Source organism: Arachis hypogaea, chromosome 4 (genome assembly GCF_003086295.3).
Source record: "Arachis hypogaea cultivar Tifrunner chromosome 4, arahy.Tifrunner.gnm2.J5K5, whole genome shotgun sequence".
Lineage (NCBI taxonomy): Eukaryota > Viridiplantae > Streptophyta > Magnoliopsida > Fabales > Fabaceae > Arachis > Arachis hypogaea.
The window spans coordinates 6,703,187-6,723,636 of record NC_092039.1 but is presented as its reverse complement, the minus strand read 5'-3'; the positions used below and the strand labels follow the sequence as shown (position 1 = coordinate 6,723,636).

The window sequence follows — 20,450 nt, the reverse complement described above, 5'->3', positions numbered from 1 at the left end:
AGAAAATACAGACGAAACGCAGACGAACTGCCACGAGAAAACGCAGATGAAACTGTCACGAGAGTACACAGATGGAACTACCACGAGAGAACGCAGACGAAACTGCAACGAGAGAACGCAGACGGAACTGCAACGAGAGAACGCAGACAGAACTGCCGAAAGAGAGCGAAAACTGTATAACTTCTTCATGAGAATAGGTAAGCATGACAATGTTTGATCATTCGACTCGAAAAAAACAAGACAGAGAAAACAGGCTAGCCGGTGAGGTAAAAAACCATCAAAGGAGTGACAAAAGGGAAAGAAGAATGGCAAAACTACGGTGATTTCACCGGAAGGAAAACAACATATCCTCTTCAAGGAGGATACCATGACTCTGATACCATGTTAGAAACAAGAGACTAAATTGGAGAAAAGATTTGTGTATTATTGAGTGTATTCAAGTTGTCTGTTCAAGTTGTCTGAATGGTACAATATAGGAGGGTATTTATAGGTGTTAAGAGAATCGTAATAATAAAAAAGACGTAATCTCCTATAATAAATATTCAGATATGCTAAATAATACTAATTGATACTAATTTGATCTAATTATATTCTAACACTTAGAATGAGACAAAGTATGCTTATTTTTGAGGAAGCATAGAGAGTGATGAAATATTTGTACAATGTGTATAATAGAGATTTAAGAAGGTTCGATTTAGTATTAGAAATATAACTATTAGTGTTACATTTTTTTAATCATCTTAAATTTTTGGGATGAGTGATTTCATGACATGGTATCAGAATTTTAGATTCGAAAAGTTCGATTCTTGGTGAACCCAAAATCAATTTAAATTGTTAGGATGAGTGGTTTTGTACAAATATTTCATTAGTTCCGTAACAATTTTTTTTTTTCAAAATGATATGAATATATATGCTTAGTTTTTTTTGTCCTTGACTACGAGCAGATTTTCTTTTCAATTTTTCATGTCAATCCTCAAACCGCCAAATAAATTCTATTTTTATTGAAAATTATATTAAAATGGATAAAATAAAATTATTTTAATCATTTAAAAATTATAATTGACAAATATAAACAATTAGTAATGTTACTGCTGGTAATAATTACTGAATTTTTTTCATATAATTTAGTACTATATTGAGAAATATAACAATAAGGCATCCTCGATAAACAATTTCAGTGTAAGTCAAACAAACTTTATCGGCAAAGCTAAATATTGAAACCTACCAAAACTATTTTTGTTTTTATAATTATCTTTTCTTTAGATGAACATTTTGTGGATTAGAAAATTTTTTTTAATATGCTTATTTTTATATAACTTTTAAAGATGACTAAAATATCTCTACTGATCTAACTATAGATAATTATGTATATACATAATTTTTTTTATGTTAATAGCACATACAAATTAAATTAGAAAAAATAACATCACTATGTTATTTTAGTTTACATTGCATTTAACATAAATTTTTGAGACACTTACTTAAATAAATTAGTGAGTTAACTATTAAACTAATTTAATTTGGTTAAAAAAAAAACTCTATACTAATATATAATTATTACCAAACTCACCCTAAAATTATTTTGTTAGAAAAGCAAAAATAAAACTACATAGAATAATTGAATTTTTTATTCCGTTACACACACATCTTTTATAATAAATACTATTTTAAAAATAATATTTTTATCAATTAATATGTATTTTTTGTTTTATTTAATTAAAAATTAAATATATAATTAATTAATAATCATCATATTTTTAAATATTTGTGCAGGAATAATGTCATTATTAAATTTTTATATGTAATTTGATTTCATTTGTACAATTAATGTAAATTTAATCCCACTATTAAATTCAACCAATTGTTTTCTATCATCTTTGTTAACCATAACCATTGCAATTCAACCGAAATTCCAATCCTTTAGTAGCTATTTGCTAAATTGGAGAATGCAAAATTTTAATTTATTGATTAACCCCTCAATTTCCAATAATTATCTCTAGCAGTCTCATCTAATCTAATTCTGGTCATAGTAGCAGACAAAGACCAACACAAGAAAGAAAAGAAACACTCAAGAACATAGAAACAGGTCTCTGTGTTATGTAAATTAGAAAAAAAAAAGATTTTTTTTTAATATCCTTTTTTCCTTTTTTGAGTTTTTCCTGGGATTTCTAAACTACTACGAGGAAACAACACAAGGAACAAAGTACGAAGTATCAGTGAAAAAAAAAAACGAAAAAAGAAAAAAGAAATAAACAAAGGGGTAAAGAAAAAAAATTTTTTTTTTTTAGATCTGCAAAAATCAGCATCAACCGGATCCAATATTGGAGTGGGGTGGTACCCATCTTTTCAATTCTGGTTTTTGATTCCCATGTTCTGATTTTTTTTTTTTTTAAATCCCTCGTTTCAATCTTGAGAAAAAGTTTCAATTTTTCCTCTTTCCTCTTTCAATTTTTATGGCTTCTTCACCTGGGAATCCAAATCAACAGCAGCAAAGTAACCATTTTGATTTGCAGAAACTATTCAAAGGAACAACACCACCAACCCCAAATCCTTCTTCTTCTTCATCTTCTTCAAACTTGAACTCTTCACCATCATTCCCAGCTCCTTCACCTTCAACACCACCTCCTTCTTCATACCCTACACCTTCTTCTTCTTATCCTCCACCCACTGGCACATACCCTTATCACCACCAATTTCCTCACTTTCTTCCTCCTTATCCAAATCTCCAACACTTCCAACAACAGCAACAGCAACAAGAACACCCTTTTGTTCTTCACCATCAGCAGCAGCAGCAGCAGCTTCCTCAAATGATTTCTCCTCAAAGACCAGTTTTTCAGCAGCAGCAATCCTCATCATCACCTTCACCTTCTCCTTCATCACCATCACCACATGTTCCTACATCTCCTAATAGTGGTGCTCGCCTTATGGCCATGTTAGGCACCCAAAACCCTCAATCCAATCAAGAACAATCAGTTATGAATCAATCACCATCATCAATAGCATCAACATCACAATCTTCTGCATCAGCATCAGCACCACCAGTTCCTATGGTTTCTGATTTCTTAATGCCTGGCACTTCAAACCACCCTGCTGCAGTGTTGTTGCCCTCATCCGGGTCGCAGCCGCCGCAGGCTTTGCCGGCCGGTGTGGTTAGCCCTCAGGGCAGCACCCCAATGAGGATGCTGAGCAGTAAACTCCCAAAGGGGAGACATTTGATTGGAGAGAATGTTGTTTATGACATTGATGTTAGGTTGCCAGGGGAAGTGCAGCCTCAGCTTGAGGTCACTCCCATCACTAAGTATGCCTCTGATCCTGGCCTTGTTCTCGGCCGCCAAATCGCCGTGAATAGGTCTTACATATGCTATGGACTCAAGCTTGGTGCCATCAGAGTCCTTAATATTAATACTGCATTGAGATATTTGCTTCGGGGTCATACTCAGGTTGGTTGTTACTCTTCTTTGTTGATGTTATTTCTGGCTTGAATGTAGCTCTAATTTGATTTTTATGAATCTGTATTTGTTTAATTGTGTAGTACTGTTAAGTTGATGAATAGCTTTTCTTCACATAAAATTGTTTGGTTTGTCAATTGTCATATGTGGTTTCTCAGTGCTAGGAGTATTAATGCATTCCGTTAGTGCTCACTGTTGGCTAAAACAATGCTGCAGGTGTAATATGAACTTGTATTGCCTGTGATGTATGTGTTTTCTTTCTTTCCTTTTAGCCAATAATCATTGATCACATACACACTACTTTTGCCGTATATTGCCACGAGACTACGAGAGCATAGGTTTTGTCTTCTCCTCGTAAATTTGGAAAGAAATGACTATAAGCTTTTTCAACTCCTTGTGTGCCCTTCTCTTGATTTAAGTTTATTATGCTGAGTTTTGGTTGTATGTGAGTATGGCAAGATATAGTGTTAGAAATGGTGACATAAGTGCCGATTGATATCTGTGAAAGATTGTATTTCAGGTCTTGTCTCATGTGCTTTTATCAATTGATCATTTTCTTTTAATTGTTTTTGGTTATATAGCTATCACATCAAGCTCCTGAAGTTTTAGAGTGAGATGTAATTCTAGACTCCTATTCTTCAATAATCATAAGAGTAATCTTGGTGGCTATTCTCACCTGATGGATCATATTCTCATAATTTCAACTTCTTTTGAAAATGCAAAGCTTGCTCTAACTCTTGCAATGTGTTCCCTGTTGCGCACACATTTGCGATGTGAGTTTTTTTCCCCTCCAAATATAAACTCTCCAATTTATGTTTGCCACATTCTTATGTAGAGAGTAACAGACATGGCTTTCTTTGCTGAGGATCTACATCTGTTGGCCAGGTAAATATCCCATTAAGGCTTCTTGCTTGTGGTTTTTCTTGCAGTGCATTCACATTTATTGATCATTTTCAACTTTGACACTGTATTCACAGCGCAAGCACTGATGGGAGAATTTTTGTTTGGAAGATTAATGAGGGTCCCGATGAGGAAGACAAACCTCAAATTACTGGTAAAGTGATCACAGCCATTCAAATAACAGGGGAGAGTGACTCAGTTCATCCACGAGTATGCTGGCATCCTCACAAACAAGTAATGGCAATGTTTTTAACTTAGTCTCTTAGTGCTTCCAATTTCTGTTATCAGTGAATTCCCTTTAAGTTTGAGCTTATTAGTTGAAAATGACCAACAGGAGATTTTAATGGTTGCTATTGGAAACCGTATCCTCAAAATTGACACTATGAAAGCCGGAAAAGGTGAAACTTTTTCTGCAGAAGAGCCTCTCAAATGTTCAATTGATAAGTTGATTGATGGGGTGCAGCTTGTTGGTAAGCATGACGGCAATGTCACTGAGTTGTCAATGTGCCAATGGATGAAGAGTCGGTTAGCTTCAGCATCGGCAGATGGCACGGTCTGCATTTTCTACTCTCCCTTCTCACCTTGCTCTTTTGCTTTGTGTAGTTTTTTCAACCCTTCGCTTAAATGGTTCATGTCATTGTACTACATTTTGGGCTTGTCAACATGAAAACAGGCTTATATTCATTCTTCTGATTTGAGCTTTTTGTTATAAACAGGTGAAGATATGGGAAGAACGTAAGTCAACACCACTTGCTGTTATAAGACCACATGATGGTAAACCGGTTAATTCCGTGACATTCTTGACTGCCCCTCACCGCCCTGATCACATCATTCTTATCACAGCGGTATATGTTTCTAGTCTTCCCATTATTGAAAATATGACTATTCTTAATTGTGGATGCCTTTGGACGATTTTTATTGTGCGGCTTGACCATCACCCGAATTGGCTTCAGATGTTCTCAAAGATCACCTTTGCATCATCGTTCATGAACTAATTTCTTTCTCTACTTTTTTATTTTCTTTACTGCAGGGCCCACTAAATCAGGAAGTGAAGATATGGGTGTCTGACAACGAGGAAGGCTGGTTATTGCCTAGTGATTCCGAGTCATGGAATTGTATTCAAACTTTGGATATAAGAAGTTCTTATGAAACTAACCCCGAGGATGCATTCTTTAATCAAGTTGTAGCACTGCCACGAGCTGGTTTGTTTCTGCTAGCAAATGCCAAGAAAAATACAATATATGCTGTACATATAGAGTATGGAGCGAATCCAACTGCTACTCGTATGGATTACATTGCTGAATTCACGGTCACAATGCCTATACTAAGTCTTACAGGAACTAGTGACATGTTACCTGATGGTGAGCATATTGTACAGGTGTATTGTGTCCAAACTCAAGCTATACAACAATATGCGCTCAATTTGTCACAATGCTTGCCTCCGCCATTGGATAATGTTGAAGTTGAGAAAACAGAATCTAATCTATCACGTGGTGTTGATGCTTTGGATGCGTCTGCTAATATGGAAACTGCAAATGTGCCACAAGTTAATCCTAGCAGCTCTGAAAGTGCTCCTGTTGTAAGTGCTCCTGTAAGCTTGCCTTCTTCAGATATTTCTGGTCTGCCTGAAGCATCTACTTCAGATCCCGAAACCAAGGAAAATGATTTGTCTTCTAATAATGGCTTTGATCATATTAATACTTCGGCACCTCCACTTCCTCTGAGCCCAAGATTGTCCCATAAGTTATCAGGTTTGAAAGGTTCATCAAATAATTTAGAAACTATTTCAACCAGTGCAGATCACAGTTTTGAGCAGCCAAATTCCGATCCTTCGGCTGAACGGAGAATAGAGTCTGAGAAAGATAATACGGCTGATGTGCCTGCGTCGGGTGACAGTTCTTTGAAGAATAATAGAGCCGTACAAAATGATGTCTCTGCGGTTTCTAATGCCCCAACAGCATTTAAACACCCGACTCATCTGGTAACCCCATCTGAGATATTCTCGAAAGCTACATTATCTTCTGAGAATTCACTAACTTCCCAAGGGATGAATGTGAAGGATGTTGCTGCCCATAGCGACACAGAAAACCTTGAAGTAGAGGTTAAAGTGGTAGGTGAGACTGGTTTAAATCAAGAAAATACTGAATATGACAGAGACAGAGATTCTTACACCAATGTTGCCGAGAGGAAAGAGAAGTTATTCTACTCTCAAGCGTCTGATTTGGGCATTCAGATGGCCAGAGATTCATATAACATTGAGGGAGTACGTCCAGCTGATAGTATTAAGACGATTGATGCACCTGATCAAAGCCGTAGCTCTATTGAGGAAGAAGTTCATGAAGTGAGTAAGGATGTATCTGCAAATGATGGTGAATCAGAAACTGTGACTGCTACTTCACAATCTCCAGCACCTGCCATGAAAAGTAAAAAACAAAAAGGCAAAGGTTCTCAAGTGTCCGGTACATCATCTGCTAACCCCAGCCCTTTCAACCCGATGGATTCATCAAATGATCAAAGTGGCAATTCAGGAGGCTCATCCATTGAAGCGGCTCTACCACAGTTATCCGCTATGCAGGATATGCTGAGCCAGGTTAATAATATTTGAACATTTTTCTTGGGTTTATTTAACATGGTTTGTAGTTTGTGCATTGCATATATTTGGAAATTACTTGTGTTTTTGTGGTTTTATTCTTTCTAATATTTGTAGTTAGTTACCTGTCATCTTAGGATCAAATTTTCGGACAGAAGATTTGTTTCAGTCAAACATTTTGGAAGTTTCTTTTCGCATATGCTATAGAATATAAATATGTGTAGCATATGCAATCTCTAAATGGAATAAACCCGCTGTTTCATGAAGCCTGATCCCTTTCTTACATTTCCTTACGTCTCCTTCTTGGCTTTTTCGGTGTTTGTTGATCTGAAACATCAATTAGTAACATTCCCTGCATTGATCAGCACTGTTTTTAAGGATTGTATGATTTAATAGTACAGTTACTATGAGTTTGAGGTTAGTTTTTCACCGTTGAGACTTGTTATGATGCCAGCTTCCAAATAACACAAATGGAACTCAGTCTTTCTTCAGAAGGAAATTTTCCATGTCTTTACCTGATTTTGTCACTCTTATACCCTCATGTTACCTTATGGGGATATTTTTAGTTTTGTATTTTTAAATTGATCTCCATCATTTTCTAATTTACAGTTATTAGGCATGCATAAGGAATTGCAAAAGCAGATGAATGTGACAGTTTCCATCCCAGTTACGAAGGAAGGCAGAAGATTAGAAGGATCCTTGGGCCGGAGCATGGAGAAAGTTGTCAAGTCCAACACGGATGCCTTGTGGGCTCGCTTGCAAGAAGAACATGCAAAGCAAGAGAAGTTAGAGAGAGAACGTACACAGCAGATAACAAACTTGATCTCCAATTTTGTGAACAAGGATATGGCAGCTGTATTGGAGAAAATCGTTAAGAAGGAAATATCCTCAATTGGGCCAACTGTCACTCGTTCAATTAGTCAAATTATAGAGAAAGCAGTATCATCAGCTGTCGCAGAGTCATTCCAGGTTTGGATTAATACCTACTTCCAAAAGTTCTACATTTCAAATTTAGTGTACATGTATAACCGACTAGTTTTGTTCTAAGCATTTGCTTCCCCATTTTGAATGGTGCCACAGATAATTATGATCATCCATAATAAAGTGTTTTGATTTCATGTTATGGCAACTTGAATGTTTATGTCTCTGTGTGCCAATTATGGTTTTAACAATGGGAATGATGAATGATTTGATTTTATATGAATATGTTTGACTAAGATTTTGCCATCAATTCTGCAGAAGGGGGTGGGAGACAAGGCATTGAATCAACTAGAAAAATCCGTTACTTCAAAACTTGAAGCTACAGTAGCTAGGCAGATACAAGCACAATTTCAAACTTCTGGCAAGCAAGCTCTTCAAGTAAGCATTGTTGATATCACCATCAGCATCTTTCAAAAGCACTCATGAACCCCCCCCCCCCCCCCCTTCATTTTATGTACATGTCGAGCAGAATTTATCAACCATGACCATGTGCTTAAAGCATATATTAACTGACATAGTGTTACTCAGTTAGGTTTATGCTACTCTTCTATGGTTTTTATTACAAATGGAGAGACAAAATTACTACCATGTTTTAAGTTTAGTCATTCCTTTTACACAAATTGAAGTTGAATTTCTGTGCAAAAATGATTTCACGTACCGTTATTTAACAACTTATGCTTTTAGAGAGATTGTTCAGGTGCACGCGCACATACAAATATATATACTCTCGAGTGTCGAGTGTCTTATTTTATGGCATATTTATCCAAGTCAGCTTCATATTTTGGTTTATTTTATTGCCTGCTTCCTGAATTTGTTTCACTTGTGAGCAGTTTCAGTTAATCATTTCTTTCGGCGTTGTTTTTTGCAGGAAGCACTTAGGGGTAGTTTGGAAGCTTCAATTATTCCAGCATTTGAGATGTCTTGCAAAGCCATGTTTGAGCAAATTGATGCCTCATTTCAGAATGGTCTTGCAAAGCACACAGCAGCTATTCAGCAGCAGTATGATACTACTCATTCTCCTCTAGCCATAACTTTGAGGGTATGTATATGATGCTTGGTTTGTAATCTTATAATATTATTTGTACTTTTAATGTCATTTTCTTTCTCTGCCATTAAAGATCTCTTTGGCCTTTCTATATCAATTCATTTTGTACTAAAGATTTTTTAAGGAAGAATTTAACATAGCTGATCTGTCATCATATTTTTTCATACCGAAAATATGGTTATATATAACATTGTTTAATTGTTGGGAAGCTGGTATATGATGAACCAAGATAGCTTGGATTGGCATGCGCTTAATATGTGTCGTGATTTTGCAGGATACAATTAATTCAGCGTCATCAATCACTCGCACTTTGAGCGGGCAATTGGCCGAGGGCCAGCGGAAACTGCTAGCAATGGCAGGTAACTCCACGGCATCTGCGGACCCCTTTGTAATGCAAATCAGCAGCGGTTTACATGAGGTGGTGGTATGTTTATTCACCCTGTCCTCTTATCTCACTATCTTTTCAGGTTTTATTGATATTTCTGACCATGAGAGATCACTCGTGCCTGACAGGCTGAGGATCCTACCAAGGAACTATCAAGGCTGGTGAGTGAGGGCAAATTCGAGGAAGCATTTACCGGAGCGCTTCATAGAAGTGATGTTTCAATCGTTTCGTGGCTATGTTCTCAGGTAACAAACACAGAACAATATTACAAGTATAGATTAGGGTGCGTTTGGTTTGTGTGTTTATTCTCAGTGTTTCCTGCATTCACTGTTTTTTCTTTTTTTTCTTCATAAGTCCTGAAAACAGAAAATGCTGAAAATAAAAACAGAAAATAAAAATGCAATCCAAATGCAGTAGAACTTTACATAGTGGAAGAAGCCAATTCGGAGGTTTTGCGAGACAAACATGTCAATATGATTGTCCTGGACACAATTGTAAATCACTAGACTAAATTTGAAATTCATTTGCAGCTTCAATATTTTCGGTCCATGATTGTGCCGAATTAAGCGTGAAATGAGATCTTCACTATGATGATTTGTTCAAAACACATTCCGTAAAATGCATGATTGATTGATTATATCAAATTCAATGTAGCTTACATTTATTTTTCATAACCAGGTTGATTTAACTGCAATCTTGTCATTGGTACCACTTCCATTAAGCCAAGGAGTACTTCTGTCCCTGCTGCAGCAACTATCCTGTGACCTGGGAACCGATACACCAAGAAAAGTGTCCTGGATGACAGATGTGGCTGCGTCTATCAACCCTACCGATCCAAGGATCGCAGCACATGCCCGGCGGATATTGGATCAAGTGTCCCGGACGCTAAACCACCACCGAAATTTGTCAACGACCTCCCCTTCGGAAGCAAGCTCGATGCGCCTTCTAATGCATGTCATAAATTCTGTGTTATTGAGCTGTAAATGACCTAATTGTATGTTATTTGTGCAGAAATTGTTGAAAAAGTATCAACCTTTGGTTTGCATGGATATCTAGATAGATTTTTTTCCTTCTTTGTTAGGTGGTTAAAGTGAACTACAGCATGTGTATGTGGCAGTTGTCTTTGGTGCAACTGAGATGTGTGAAATAGTTTCAATGTTTGTTATCTACATTTTCTTTCTGGTACTATTATCCTCAGATGTGTTTTTACTCTTTAGGATATGTTTAGTGGAAGGAGAAAAATGAAATAACTTTTTGATGAATGTTTGTGCTAAATTATACATGGAGTTTAAATAAGGGCATGTTTTTGCTAAATTATACATGTAATTTAATTTTGTTACATTGTAAAGTATAAGATGATTTTATATATATTTAATTATATTATGTCATATTAGTAAAAAATAATTATTTTTTTATATTAATTGTGTGAATAATCATATAAAAAAATATAAAAATACTGTTCTCACTATAATTGTATGTTATTTATTTTACTTTTAATGTATATTTTTATATTTTAATATATATTTTATAAGGGTTGTTGATTTGATAATTGATTTTTATTATAAAAATATTATTTGTATACAAAAATCAACTACTAAAATTAGCTATAAATGTATTTGTGCATATACATGTATGATTTAGTTTATTTTTAATATATATTTGTATTTCAACATGTATTTTATACCGGTAGTTGATTTTGGTGGTTGAAGTTAGTGTACACGTAGCATGATTGTTTTTATTAATTATGAGTTTAATTTTGATGCACTGATCGTGTTACACAGTGGTATAATCACATCCATTTTTTTGGATAATCAATCACATCCGTTCTTTTGGAATCACATCCGTTCTTTTAGATAATTATCTTCGTGGTTAATGTAAAAAATAATTATTTTTACTGATGTGATATTATGTAATTGAATGCACTATTAAAATTATTTTACACTGACAATGCATCGAAATTAAATTCTTTTATTATATACATAATAGATTTGAAAAAAAAACGTGATTAAAAAATTGTATAAATATTTTTAATATTAGCACATCAAAATTAAATTCTTAATTATATATTATTATATGTATTCATATAAGTATACGTTAATTGTTAAGAAATTTTAAAATATTAAATTAATTAAAACATAGTTATTATAGTTATTAAAAGTAACTTTTTTGAAAGACATCTTGACATTTTGATTTTTTTTTTCACTTCACTCCAAATAAAGAAGTAAATTATTACCCTATTTCTTTTTACCTAATTTCTCTTCTTCCTAACAACTCATGAGATATTCAATTTTCACTCTACTTTCTTGCTCTCCCTACCTTTATTTGTTTCCATCCAAACAATGGTTAGACAATATTATACATAGCTTTTATTTGTAAAATTTATATATGTACTAATCTCTCATGAGATATAGATGACATATATCATACTAAATATTATTAAATTTTATAAAATATGACACTACTTTCTTTTCTTCTATACTTCCTAAAAGTTTTACGGTCTTAAATATTATGCTAACAAAATTAATTTAATTATAAAAATTCATGGAGTGGCAAGTGTAATACCTGCTGAAGCCATTGACTTTTGACAAATATCAACCAACAAAAACTAGGGTAGCCTTAAATCATGGTGCATTCATTTACAAACCTGAATCAAACCATATATAAAACCATGAAAACAATCTTTTTATTTTTATTTTTATTTTTTGGGTGTGTTACACAACTTACAACACATAGCCATCCATATATTAGGCTAATTATTCAATGGCGAGTAAAACAAAGCTTTCAAAAAAAAAAAATTTTCAACCCCTTAATTAATTCATTACCTTGATTTTGTTTCTGTGGTATTTTGCTATAACCAAAATTAGATGCACAAAAATTGGAACTAACACCTATCTCACATTTACATTGTTTTAGATTCATGTGTTATGTGTGCATGTTATTATTATTGTGTGTTGAGTTTGTAGGATATGGTTTTGCCTTTAAATCGCTTTAATTAACGTGTGTGCAAATTAAACCTCACACACCATTTTTCTAATTCAGTTTCCTTCACCATATACATATACATATACATACGTATAAACAACTGGTCCTAGAGATACATACATAACATATATACGTACTTTTAAGTCCTCAAAGACTCACAGGTATATATCCACCTACCGCATTACATAATAAGAATAATAATCATTCTGAAAATGTTAGGTCACTCCTTTCTTTATTGTTCCTTTATTTTTTAGAAAAGACTTTGATTTTTGATGTTCGCTTTTATAGTATAATTTTGTTTGTGGTGAGTAAAAAGTTAGACAGATTAGTCTAAATCGTAGAATCTGGAGTGATGAGGTTATGATTTTTCAGTTCGAAATTTTAATTGTAGCGCAAGTTATGTTTTTTTTAGTATTTTTTGCGAACTATATATGTATGTGTATGATTTGATGACCTTGTTTGTGAATTTTGTGTTAACAGAAAAGGTGGTAATATCTAAGATTGCATTGTGTGTGTATAAATGGAGAAGGAGAAGACAAAGATGACGATAAAGAGAAAGAGAGCAAAAGAGGAAGAGAATGAAAACGAGACTAAAAAGATTACAAAGAAGAGAGATCGTGTAAATAAGACAAAGGAGAAGGAGAAAGAGATGGAAAAGAAGAAGGCGAAAGCAAAAGAGAATAAGAGAAAGACGAAAGAGGTAGTGGTGGTGGTGACGAAGAAAGTTGTAAAAGAGAAGGACAAAAAAAATAATAATAATTGTTTGACATTGTCGTCGTCATCGTCCTCGTCATCAAAAAAATTTTCATCGCTAGGAGTGTTTGATTTCCCATGGCTAAAAGATGGTGTGATGTCAAAGTCAGAGGAATGTAACTTCTTGGATTGTGGTGAAGATAGTTTCTTGTTGTCATCATCATGTTTCTCTGAGGCATCAACAATGGCTAATGTTCTTCCGGATGAAGAGAAGTTGATCATGGAGGATCTATGGCAGCCATTTGAGAGTGATGATGGATTGGAGCTTAATCTTGATGCTTCTAATGATGATTTGAATTGTATTTGGAGCTCTCTCCTCAGTAACCCTCTTTAACATCCATTTTTTTTTACCAATATCTCTGTTTGGCATAAAAAATAATGATTATAAAATATATCTTCTAACGTCATCTAATTAAATGAAGATGTTTTTATATTTGTGAAAACTCAGAAAAAGTCGACTTCACGTGAAGTTAATATCTGAGAGCCGTTAAATGAAATTTTAGTCAAATTAGTCAAATCATCTAACGACTTCACGTGAAGTCGACTGCACTTGAGTTCACCTTTATATAAAAATAATAGTTTAACTATTAACATATATTATATTGTTTAGTCAAATATATTAAATTAATTATTGATTATTATTTTTATATGACGAAGATATTTTTATGTGAATAATTTTTTTAAAATGAATATATATGCTAAAATTAGATTAGGTGTCTATATATAGAGATTAATTCTAGTGGTAGTATCTCCCTCCTTTTATTTTGTGCATGGCTTTTATTTGGGGCCATCACCAATTTTGTCACATTTTTTTCTTTTATTGTCCAAATTAAACAACATGGACTTGTATTCATAAATTAGAATATGTAAACACTAGAATAGGGGATTCAAGTTATCAAGTATTTAGTATGCAAGTGTATTAACCACTTACCCTATGTGAACATTGTGTTACTTGTATTTTGTATGCTATAAAAGTTCGATAAAGTTTTATATTATTATTGATGCTATAACTTAATTCTCTTATTTATATTGAATATTTTAATGATTATTTGTTTAAGGGGGGGAAGTTGTTATATGAGTAAGATATATAAGAGCTAGGGGTAGCTTTGTAGAGTAACTTTAGGTTAAAGTTAATATAAATTTGACTACTCAAGGAGCCTCAAAGGTTATCCCAACTACTTTCAATAGGATTTATTATTGGAAAACTCTTTCATTCTTAACATAGATTAAATTTAAAATTCCTCATCAATATTCTCAAATAAAAATGTTTATTCAAACGTAATTATTCATAGTATTATTTCATTGACTATTTATATGGGGGTGTGGATCCTAATTAGCTAATAGGCAGAGAATGAAAATACTAAATAATATGCATAATAGATATATCGAATGTTTAATTTATTAGGTGTGCGGATGATTATTCTAATATTAAAATTTAAGTGGACAATTTAAAGTGTAGTATGTTTTTACTTTATTGGATTAATTTTAAAACTCATTATTCACGTTGTTCACAAAAATTATTGTCTACCTAATAAAGTTCTAAATGAAATTCATACTTGATACAAATAGTGGCAACTTACATTATCCAAGGCCAATTGCAATTTTTTTTATATATATAAAAAGAAAAATTGCTTTGCCTGAACTTCATTTTTTTTTTCAAACTTTGCCTGAATTTCAAAACAGTTGATATATTCAGTTAATTTTTTATTATGTTAGGGGAGTCTCCTGGCCCAGGGATGTAATTGTGTAGTTGCTTTTGTTTGGGCCTGTGACCCCTATGTCTACCAAAAACTAATATAAAAAGATTTCAAATATTTCAAAAATATCACTGTGATTGATGTTGATTATAAAAAATATATATAATATATATTAATTAAAATCAACAGTTAAATTTACTGAAGCATCAATATTTTTTATACATTTAAAAGTTTTTTATAATATAATATAATATAATATTTTCATGTTAATAATATGATTTCTACTATAAAAAATGAAAATTAAAATTTAATGTTATAAAATTAAAAGAAAAGATTTTTTTTATGTATTTATAGTACAAAATATTTCATATAATCATCAAATTATAATTAATTTATTATATAATTATTTATATAATTAATAAAAAATTAATTATTTTTATTAATCTAATATTATATAAACTAAATATACGTATAAAATTATTTTATATTATCATTATATAAAATTAAATTCATATGAAAAAGGACAAAAAGATTTGATAGAGGAGTGTAAAGTTTCTGATAAGAATAGTAAAGTTAATAGTGCAGAAAATGAAATTGTAGAATACAGAGAGAAGAACAGAGAAAAAGTGAATTGAGAAAAAATCAGAATGAACTATCATGTATAAAACTCTCTTCTTTATGTACAAGATATTGTTTATTTATAAAGACATATCGTGTAACTAAATCTTGTAACAGAATTTCAGTTATTGACTCAACTACACATAGTTAACCAAGATTTGTAGCTTTTTGATCTTGATCCTTGACAGTCCCCCTCAAACTGAGTGTAGGGGATGAACACACACGAAGTTTGCCACAAAATTTGAAAAAGAGAGGCATCGATAGTGGATTGGTAAATATGTCAGTCACCTGATCTGAGGAAGGAATATTAGTGACAAATAGTTTTTTATGTGTAACTTGGTCCCTCACAAAGTGAAGATCTAGCTCGAAATGTTTAGATTTGCTGTGTAAAATTGGATTTGCAGCAAGAAGACAAGCACTTTGGTTATCACAGTAGAGAGTAGAAGCTGTGGTGAGAGAGAGATGTAACTCATGAAGCAAATTTTGTGTCCAAATGACTTCAGATTGAGCTGTAGCAATTGCACGAAACTCAGCTTCTGTACTTGAGCGGCTAATGGCACGTTGCTTGTTGTTTTTCCATGCAATCAAGTTTGTTTCTAGGTAGACACAATATCCAGTAACACTTTTTCTATCATTAGCATCTGCTTCCCAATCAGCATCTGAAAAAGCAAATAATCGAAAGTTAGTACAGGCTGTAAATAAGAGACCCTGATCCATACTTTCTTTAATATATCTAAGTATCTTTTTGAGTGCTTTCCAATGATTGACAGTGGGATTGTGCATATACTGACAAATCTTGCTAACAGCAAATGTGAGGTCTGGCCTAGTAAGTGTGAGATATTGGAAGGCCCCTGCAATAGAACGAAATAATTTTGGATCTTCAAAATGAGAGGAATCATTAGCTGACAATTTTGAAGAAGCAACCATAGGAGTTGGGGCTGAATTAGCCATAGTCATTTTGGTTCTATCAAGTAAGTCAATGATATATTTTTTTTTGATGCAGTAAAATTTGAGAATCATTCACATAATTGGCTTCTAAGCCAAGAAAAAAACTGAATTTGCCAAGATCTTTAAGAGAGAAAATAGAGTGAAACTGCTGAATTAATAATTGTAATTCAGAAGGATTATCTCCAGCTAATAGAATGTCATCAACATATGCACATAATAGAGTTACAGATGTATTAGTATGTCTTATGAATAAAGAATGATCTGAACGAGTACTAATAAAACCAAACTTCTTTAATGTGGCAGATAAGGTTAGAAACCAAGTTCTAGGAGCTTGTTTGAGTCCATAAATAACTTTTCGTAATTTGCAAACAAGAAAAGGGTTAGTGTCACAAAATCCTAGAGGTGGCTGCATATAAACTGTTTCATGTAAATCACTATTGAAAAATGCATTGTCAAAATCAAATTGTCTCAATTGCCAACCTCGAGGCAAGGCAATTGAGAGCACAATTCAGATAGTTTGAGGTTTAATCATAGGACTAAAGGTTTGCTCAAAGTCCACACCTTCTCTTTGATGAAACCCCTTGGCCACAAGTCTAGCTTTATATCTAATGACTTGGCCTTGAGGGTTCTTTTTCAATGCAAAGATCCATTTGCTGCCTATAATGATAGCACTAGGTGGTGGGAAGATTAGATCCCATGTTTGGCATTTTAAAAATACAAAATACTCAGTTTGCATTGCCTGTTTCTAATGAGCATGTTTTAATGCTTTTGAAGCTATTTTTGATATATGATGTAGAAAATCTGAATCACTATACAATAAGAAAGTGATAGTAGAAAAGACTTGAGATTTAGAGATTCCAAATTTAGATCTGATTTTCATTGAGTGAATGTTGGATGGTGGTGGAGAAAGAGGTTGTGATACTTGTGATGAAGAAGAAGAGATAATGGGTGGTTGAAGATGTAACACTATTTCCATATCTGAAGTTGGAATTGGGCCAGAAAGCATTGTGGGAGATTGAAGGTCACGATTTATTGATGTAAGATGTGAAGCTGAGTGAGGCAGATTTGAAGATTGATGGGAGGAGATGGAGGGAAAAATTGGTGGTTCTAAAGGAGGTGTGTGGAATTGAATTGATGATGGTGGTACAGGGATAACTTGTGGTGTAGGTAAGAGAGGTGAGGAGTCTGAAATAAAAGAATGTTGTGAAGTAAAATGGGAAGAGTATGAAAATCTTGTTTCATCAAAAACAACATTTATTGATATATATATATATATATATAGTTTACCTGATGGAGAAAGACACTTATAGCCTTTGTGACTAAAATCATAGCCTAAGAATAAACATAAATGAGATTTTTAATCAAATTTATGTTTATTGTAAGGCCTCAAGAGAGGATAGCAAGCACAACCAAATACTTTGAGAAAAGTGTAATCTGGTTGCTAATGAAAGAGTTTCTCCAAGGGAGATAATTGATTGAGAACATGAGTGAGAAGTTGATTAATGACATAAGCAGCAGTTTGGAATGCATAATCCCAGAACTGTAATGGAAGAGCAGCTGTGGCAAGAAGTGATAGACCAACTTCTGTAAGATGTCGATGTTTTCTTTTCACTGTCCCTTGTTGTTGATGTGTATAAGGACATGGAAGTCTATGAATAATTTCCTACTCAGTCAAATAAGTCTTAAAGGAATTAGACAAAAATTCAAGACCATGATCACTTTGTATAGCTTTAAGATGATGTCCAGTTTGTCTTTCCAAAGTAGTTTTATATTGCTTAAAAGATGTTAAGGCTTTAGATTTATTAACCAGAATAGAAAGAGAAGTGTATCTACTATAAGCATCTACAAAACTAATATAATATCTAAAACCATTCTTAGAAGCTATAGGAGTTGGTCTCCAAATATCTATGTAGACAAGTTCTAAGGGATGCACATACACAGATTGAAAATTTGAAAAAGGTAATTGATGTAATTTAGCCATAGAACAGAATTCACAAATAGATATAGGAGTAGAGCATTTTGAATGTAAAATTTGATTTTTATTCAAAATATGTGAGACAGTTTTCATAGAGGGATGGCCAAGTCTCTTATGCTATGTATCTACAGAATTATTGAGAATTGAAGTAGCAGTTAATGCAGTTTGTTGCTTTATACAATTTGGGGTTGGAGAAAGAGTTTTTGGTACAAACAGATTGGAAAACACATAAATTCTATTCTTAGCTATCCCTTGAAGTAAATTATTCCTGGTAGCCTGATCACGAACAAAGCAATGGTGAGGCCAAAACTCAAAAAAGACCAAGTTATCAGCTGCAAATTTAGAAACACTCAAGAGATTTTGGGTTATTTGAGGCACAAGTAATAGATTAGTTAATTTGAAAGAAAGAGCGGTATTTGAATCATAAAGAATAGAAGAACCAGAGTTAAAAATCTTGATACCTTGACCATTGCCTATATACAACTGATCTGACCCAATCTGATTCTCAGCAGCTTGAAGAAGGTTATTAGGTTCAGCTGTCATATGGTGACTGGCTCCAGAATTAGGATACCAAGCTGTATTTTGTGACGATGATGATGATGGTGGTGCTGCCAAGAATGCCCTAGGTTGATGAAAAGATGGTGGAGGAGCTGGAGGGTGATATGATTGAGCTGAAAACGTTGTATTAGGTGACTGAAATTGCTGGTCAAATCTGTAATAATAACTCCAAGCAGCATGTCCGGGGCGATTACAGATCTGAGAAAACAAGCGACTTGAGTTGGTAAATCTACCACCTCTCATGAATCTTCCTCCTCTTCCTCTGCCTCTAGAAGGATTGTAGTTTCTTTGAAAATTCTGATCCGAAGGGATAGAAGATTGAGATAAATTGGCTAAATGAATTGGTTGTGAAGGTTTCTTGAATCGATTTAGCATGTCTTCATATGCTATCAGGTATAATTCTGTTTCAACTACTGTAAACTTGTCCATTTTTGTCATGACAGTGCCAATGAAGCTTTGATATTCTTCAGTGACTCCATCAAGAATGGTTTGAATATATTCATCTTGGAGAACGGTGCCTCTAAGGTAATTAATGAATCTACTAATTGTCTAATTTTTGTAAGATATTCAGTAGTGGTAGTAGTGAGTCTTACAAACTTTAATTGTGATCGAAGACTCTGAATTCTTGCCCTTAATGATGCTGTAAAGAATTCAAGAACAGTATCCCACATCTCATAGAAGAATTTGCAGCGCACAATCTTGTTTTTGAAGGTTGTATCCATAGATGCCAATAGCCAGGTTATAAGAGATTTGTCCTGGAGTCTCCATTCTTTGAAGGTTTCTGATTCAGTCTTTGTTGGCTTTGCTGGGTCTCTAGAATCCACCATTTGAGCTAGGATGTTCTCCTTCTTGAAGTGGCTTTTAAAATTCACTTTCCACTATGATGATTGCAGTTTGTTTCCACATTAGGAAGTTGTTGCCGTTGAGCTTATCAGAGATAACTGGTAAACAATATTTGAAATTGGAAGCGTTAGAAAGGATCATAACCATGGTGTCAACCATTAGGCTCTGGATATCATGTAAAGTTTCTGATAAGAGTAGTAAAATTGATAATGCAGAAAATGAAATTGTAGAATGCAGAGAGAAGAACAGAGAAGAAGTAAATTGAGAAAAAATCAGAATGAACTATCATGTATAAAACTCTCTTCTTTATGTACAAGGCATTGTTTATTTATAAAGACATATTGTATAACTGAATTTTGTAATAGAATTTCAGTTATTGACTCAACTACACATAGTTAATCAAGATCTGTAGCTTCTTGATCTTGATTCTTGACAAGAAAAATGAGATTGTATGGTCAACTTTGCATAATTCTATTTACTTATATGACATTCACTTTTAATGTAAAAATTGAAATTCTATTCAAAATGTAAGAATATTACGAATGTTCATATTGTAAATTTGTAGTATTTATCTGTATCTAATATGCAATTTATAAATATAATTCAATTCATAAGATGATTGAATTAAAAACAAATATGACCCGTTGATCCACATTCTAATCAAATTGTAAATATTATATTTATATTCGTGGATTTATTCTATACAAAATAATAAATAAATAAATA

At 33.3% G+C, this 20,450-nt stretch overlaps 2 protein-coding genes across 2 annotated transcripts; one reads left to right on the top strand and one right to left on the bottom strand.

Annotated features, from left to right (window-relative positions):
- The first annotated feature begins 1,879 nt into the window (after nt 1–1,879).
- LOC112796051 (enhancer of mRNA-decapping protein 4) lies at nt 1,880–10,612 on the top strand. The gene is made up of 12 exons (XM_025838307.3): nt 1,880–3,440; nt 4,285–4,334; nt 4,427–4,583; nt 4,684–4,902; nt 5,066–5,194; nt 5,380–6,939; nt 7,549–7,908; nt 8,179–8,298; nt 8,789–8,959; nt 9,240–9,389; nt 9,479–9,595; nt 10,029–10,612. The coding sequence occupies exons 1-12, from the start codon at nt 2,454–2,456 to the stop codon at nt 10,335–10,337; spliced, it is 4,329 nt and encodes a 1,442-aa protein (XP_025694092.1). The 5' UTR covers nt 1,880–2,453; the 3' UTR covers nt 10,338–10,612.
- Nucleotides 10,613–18,365: 7,753 nt separating this feature from the next.
- On the bottom strand, nt 18,366–20,024 carry LOC140184283 (uncharacterized). The gene is made up of 2 exons (XM_072234650.1): nt 18,785–20,024; nt 18,366–18,655 (listed from the first exon to the last, which is right to left on the bottom strand). Exons 1-2 carry the CDS (start codon nt 19,317–19,319, stop codon nt 18,441–18,443), a joined length of 750 nt encoding a protein of 249 aa, XP_072090751.1. The 5' UTR covers nt 19,320–20,024; the 3' UTR covers nt 18,366–18,440.
- Nucleotides 20,025–20,450: the final 426 nt, after the last annotated feature.

What these genes read in the sequence shown, in the direction of transcription:
- LOC140184283 (XM_072234650.1), bottom strand. Translation starts at nt 19,319, where the DNA reads ATGACAAAAATGGACAAGTTTACAGTAGTTGAAACAGAATTATACCTG. An exon ending in GTATATAGGCAATGGTCAAG is followed by an intron (nt 18,656 to 18,784) that starts GTATCAAGATTT and finishes CTAAATTTGCAG; the next exon opens with CTGATAACTTGGTCTTTTTT.
- LOC112796051 (XM_025838307.3), top strand. Translation starts at nt 2,454, where the DNA reads ATGGCTTCTTCACCTGGGAATCCAAATCAACAGCAGCAAAGTAACCAT. An exon ending in CTGGCAAGCAAGCTCTTCAA is followed by an intron (nt 8,299 to 8,788) that starts GTAAGCATTGTT and finishes TGTTTTTTGCAG; the next exon opens with GAAGCACTTAGGGGTAGTTT. An exon ending in TTTCGTGGCTATGTTCTCAG is followed by an intron (nt 9,596 to 10,028) that starts GTAACAAACACA and finishes TTTCATAACCAG; the next exon opens with GTTGATTTAACTGCAATCTT.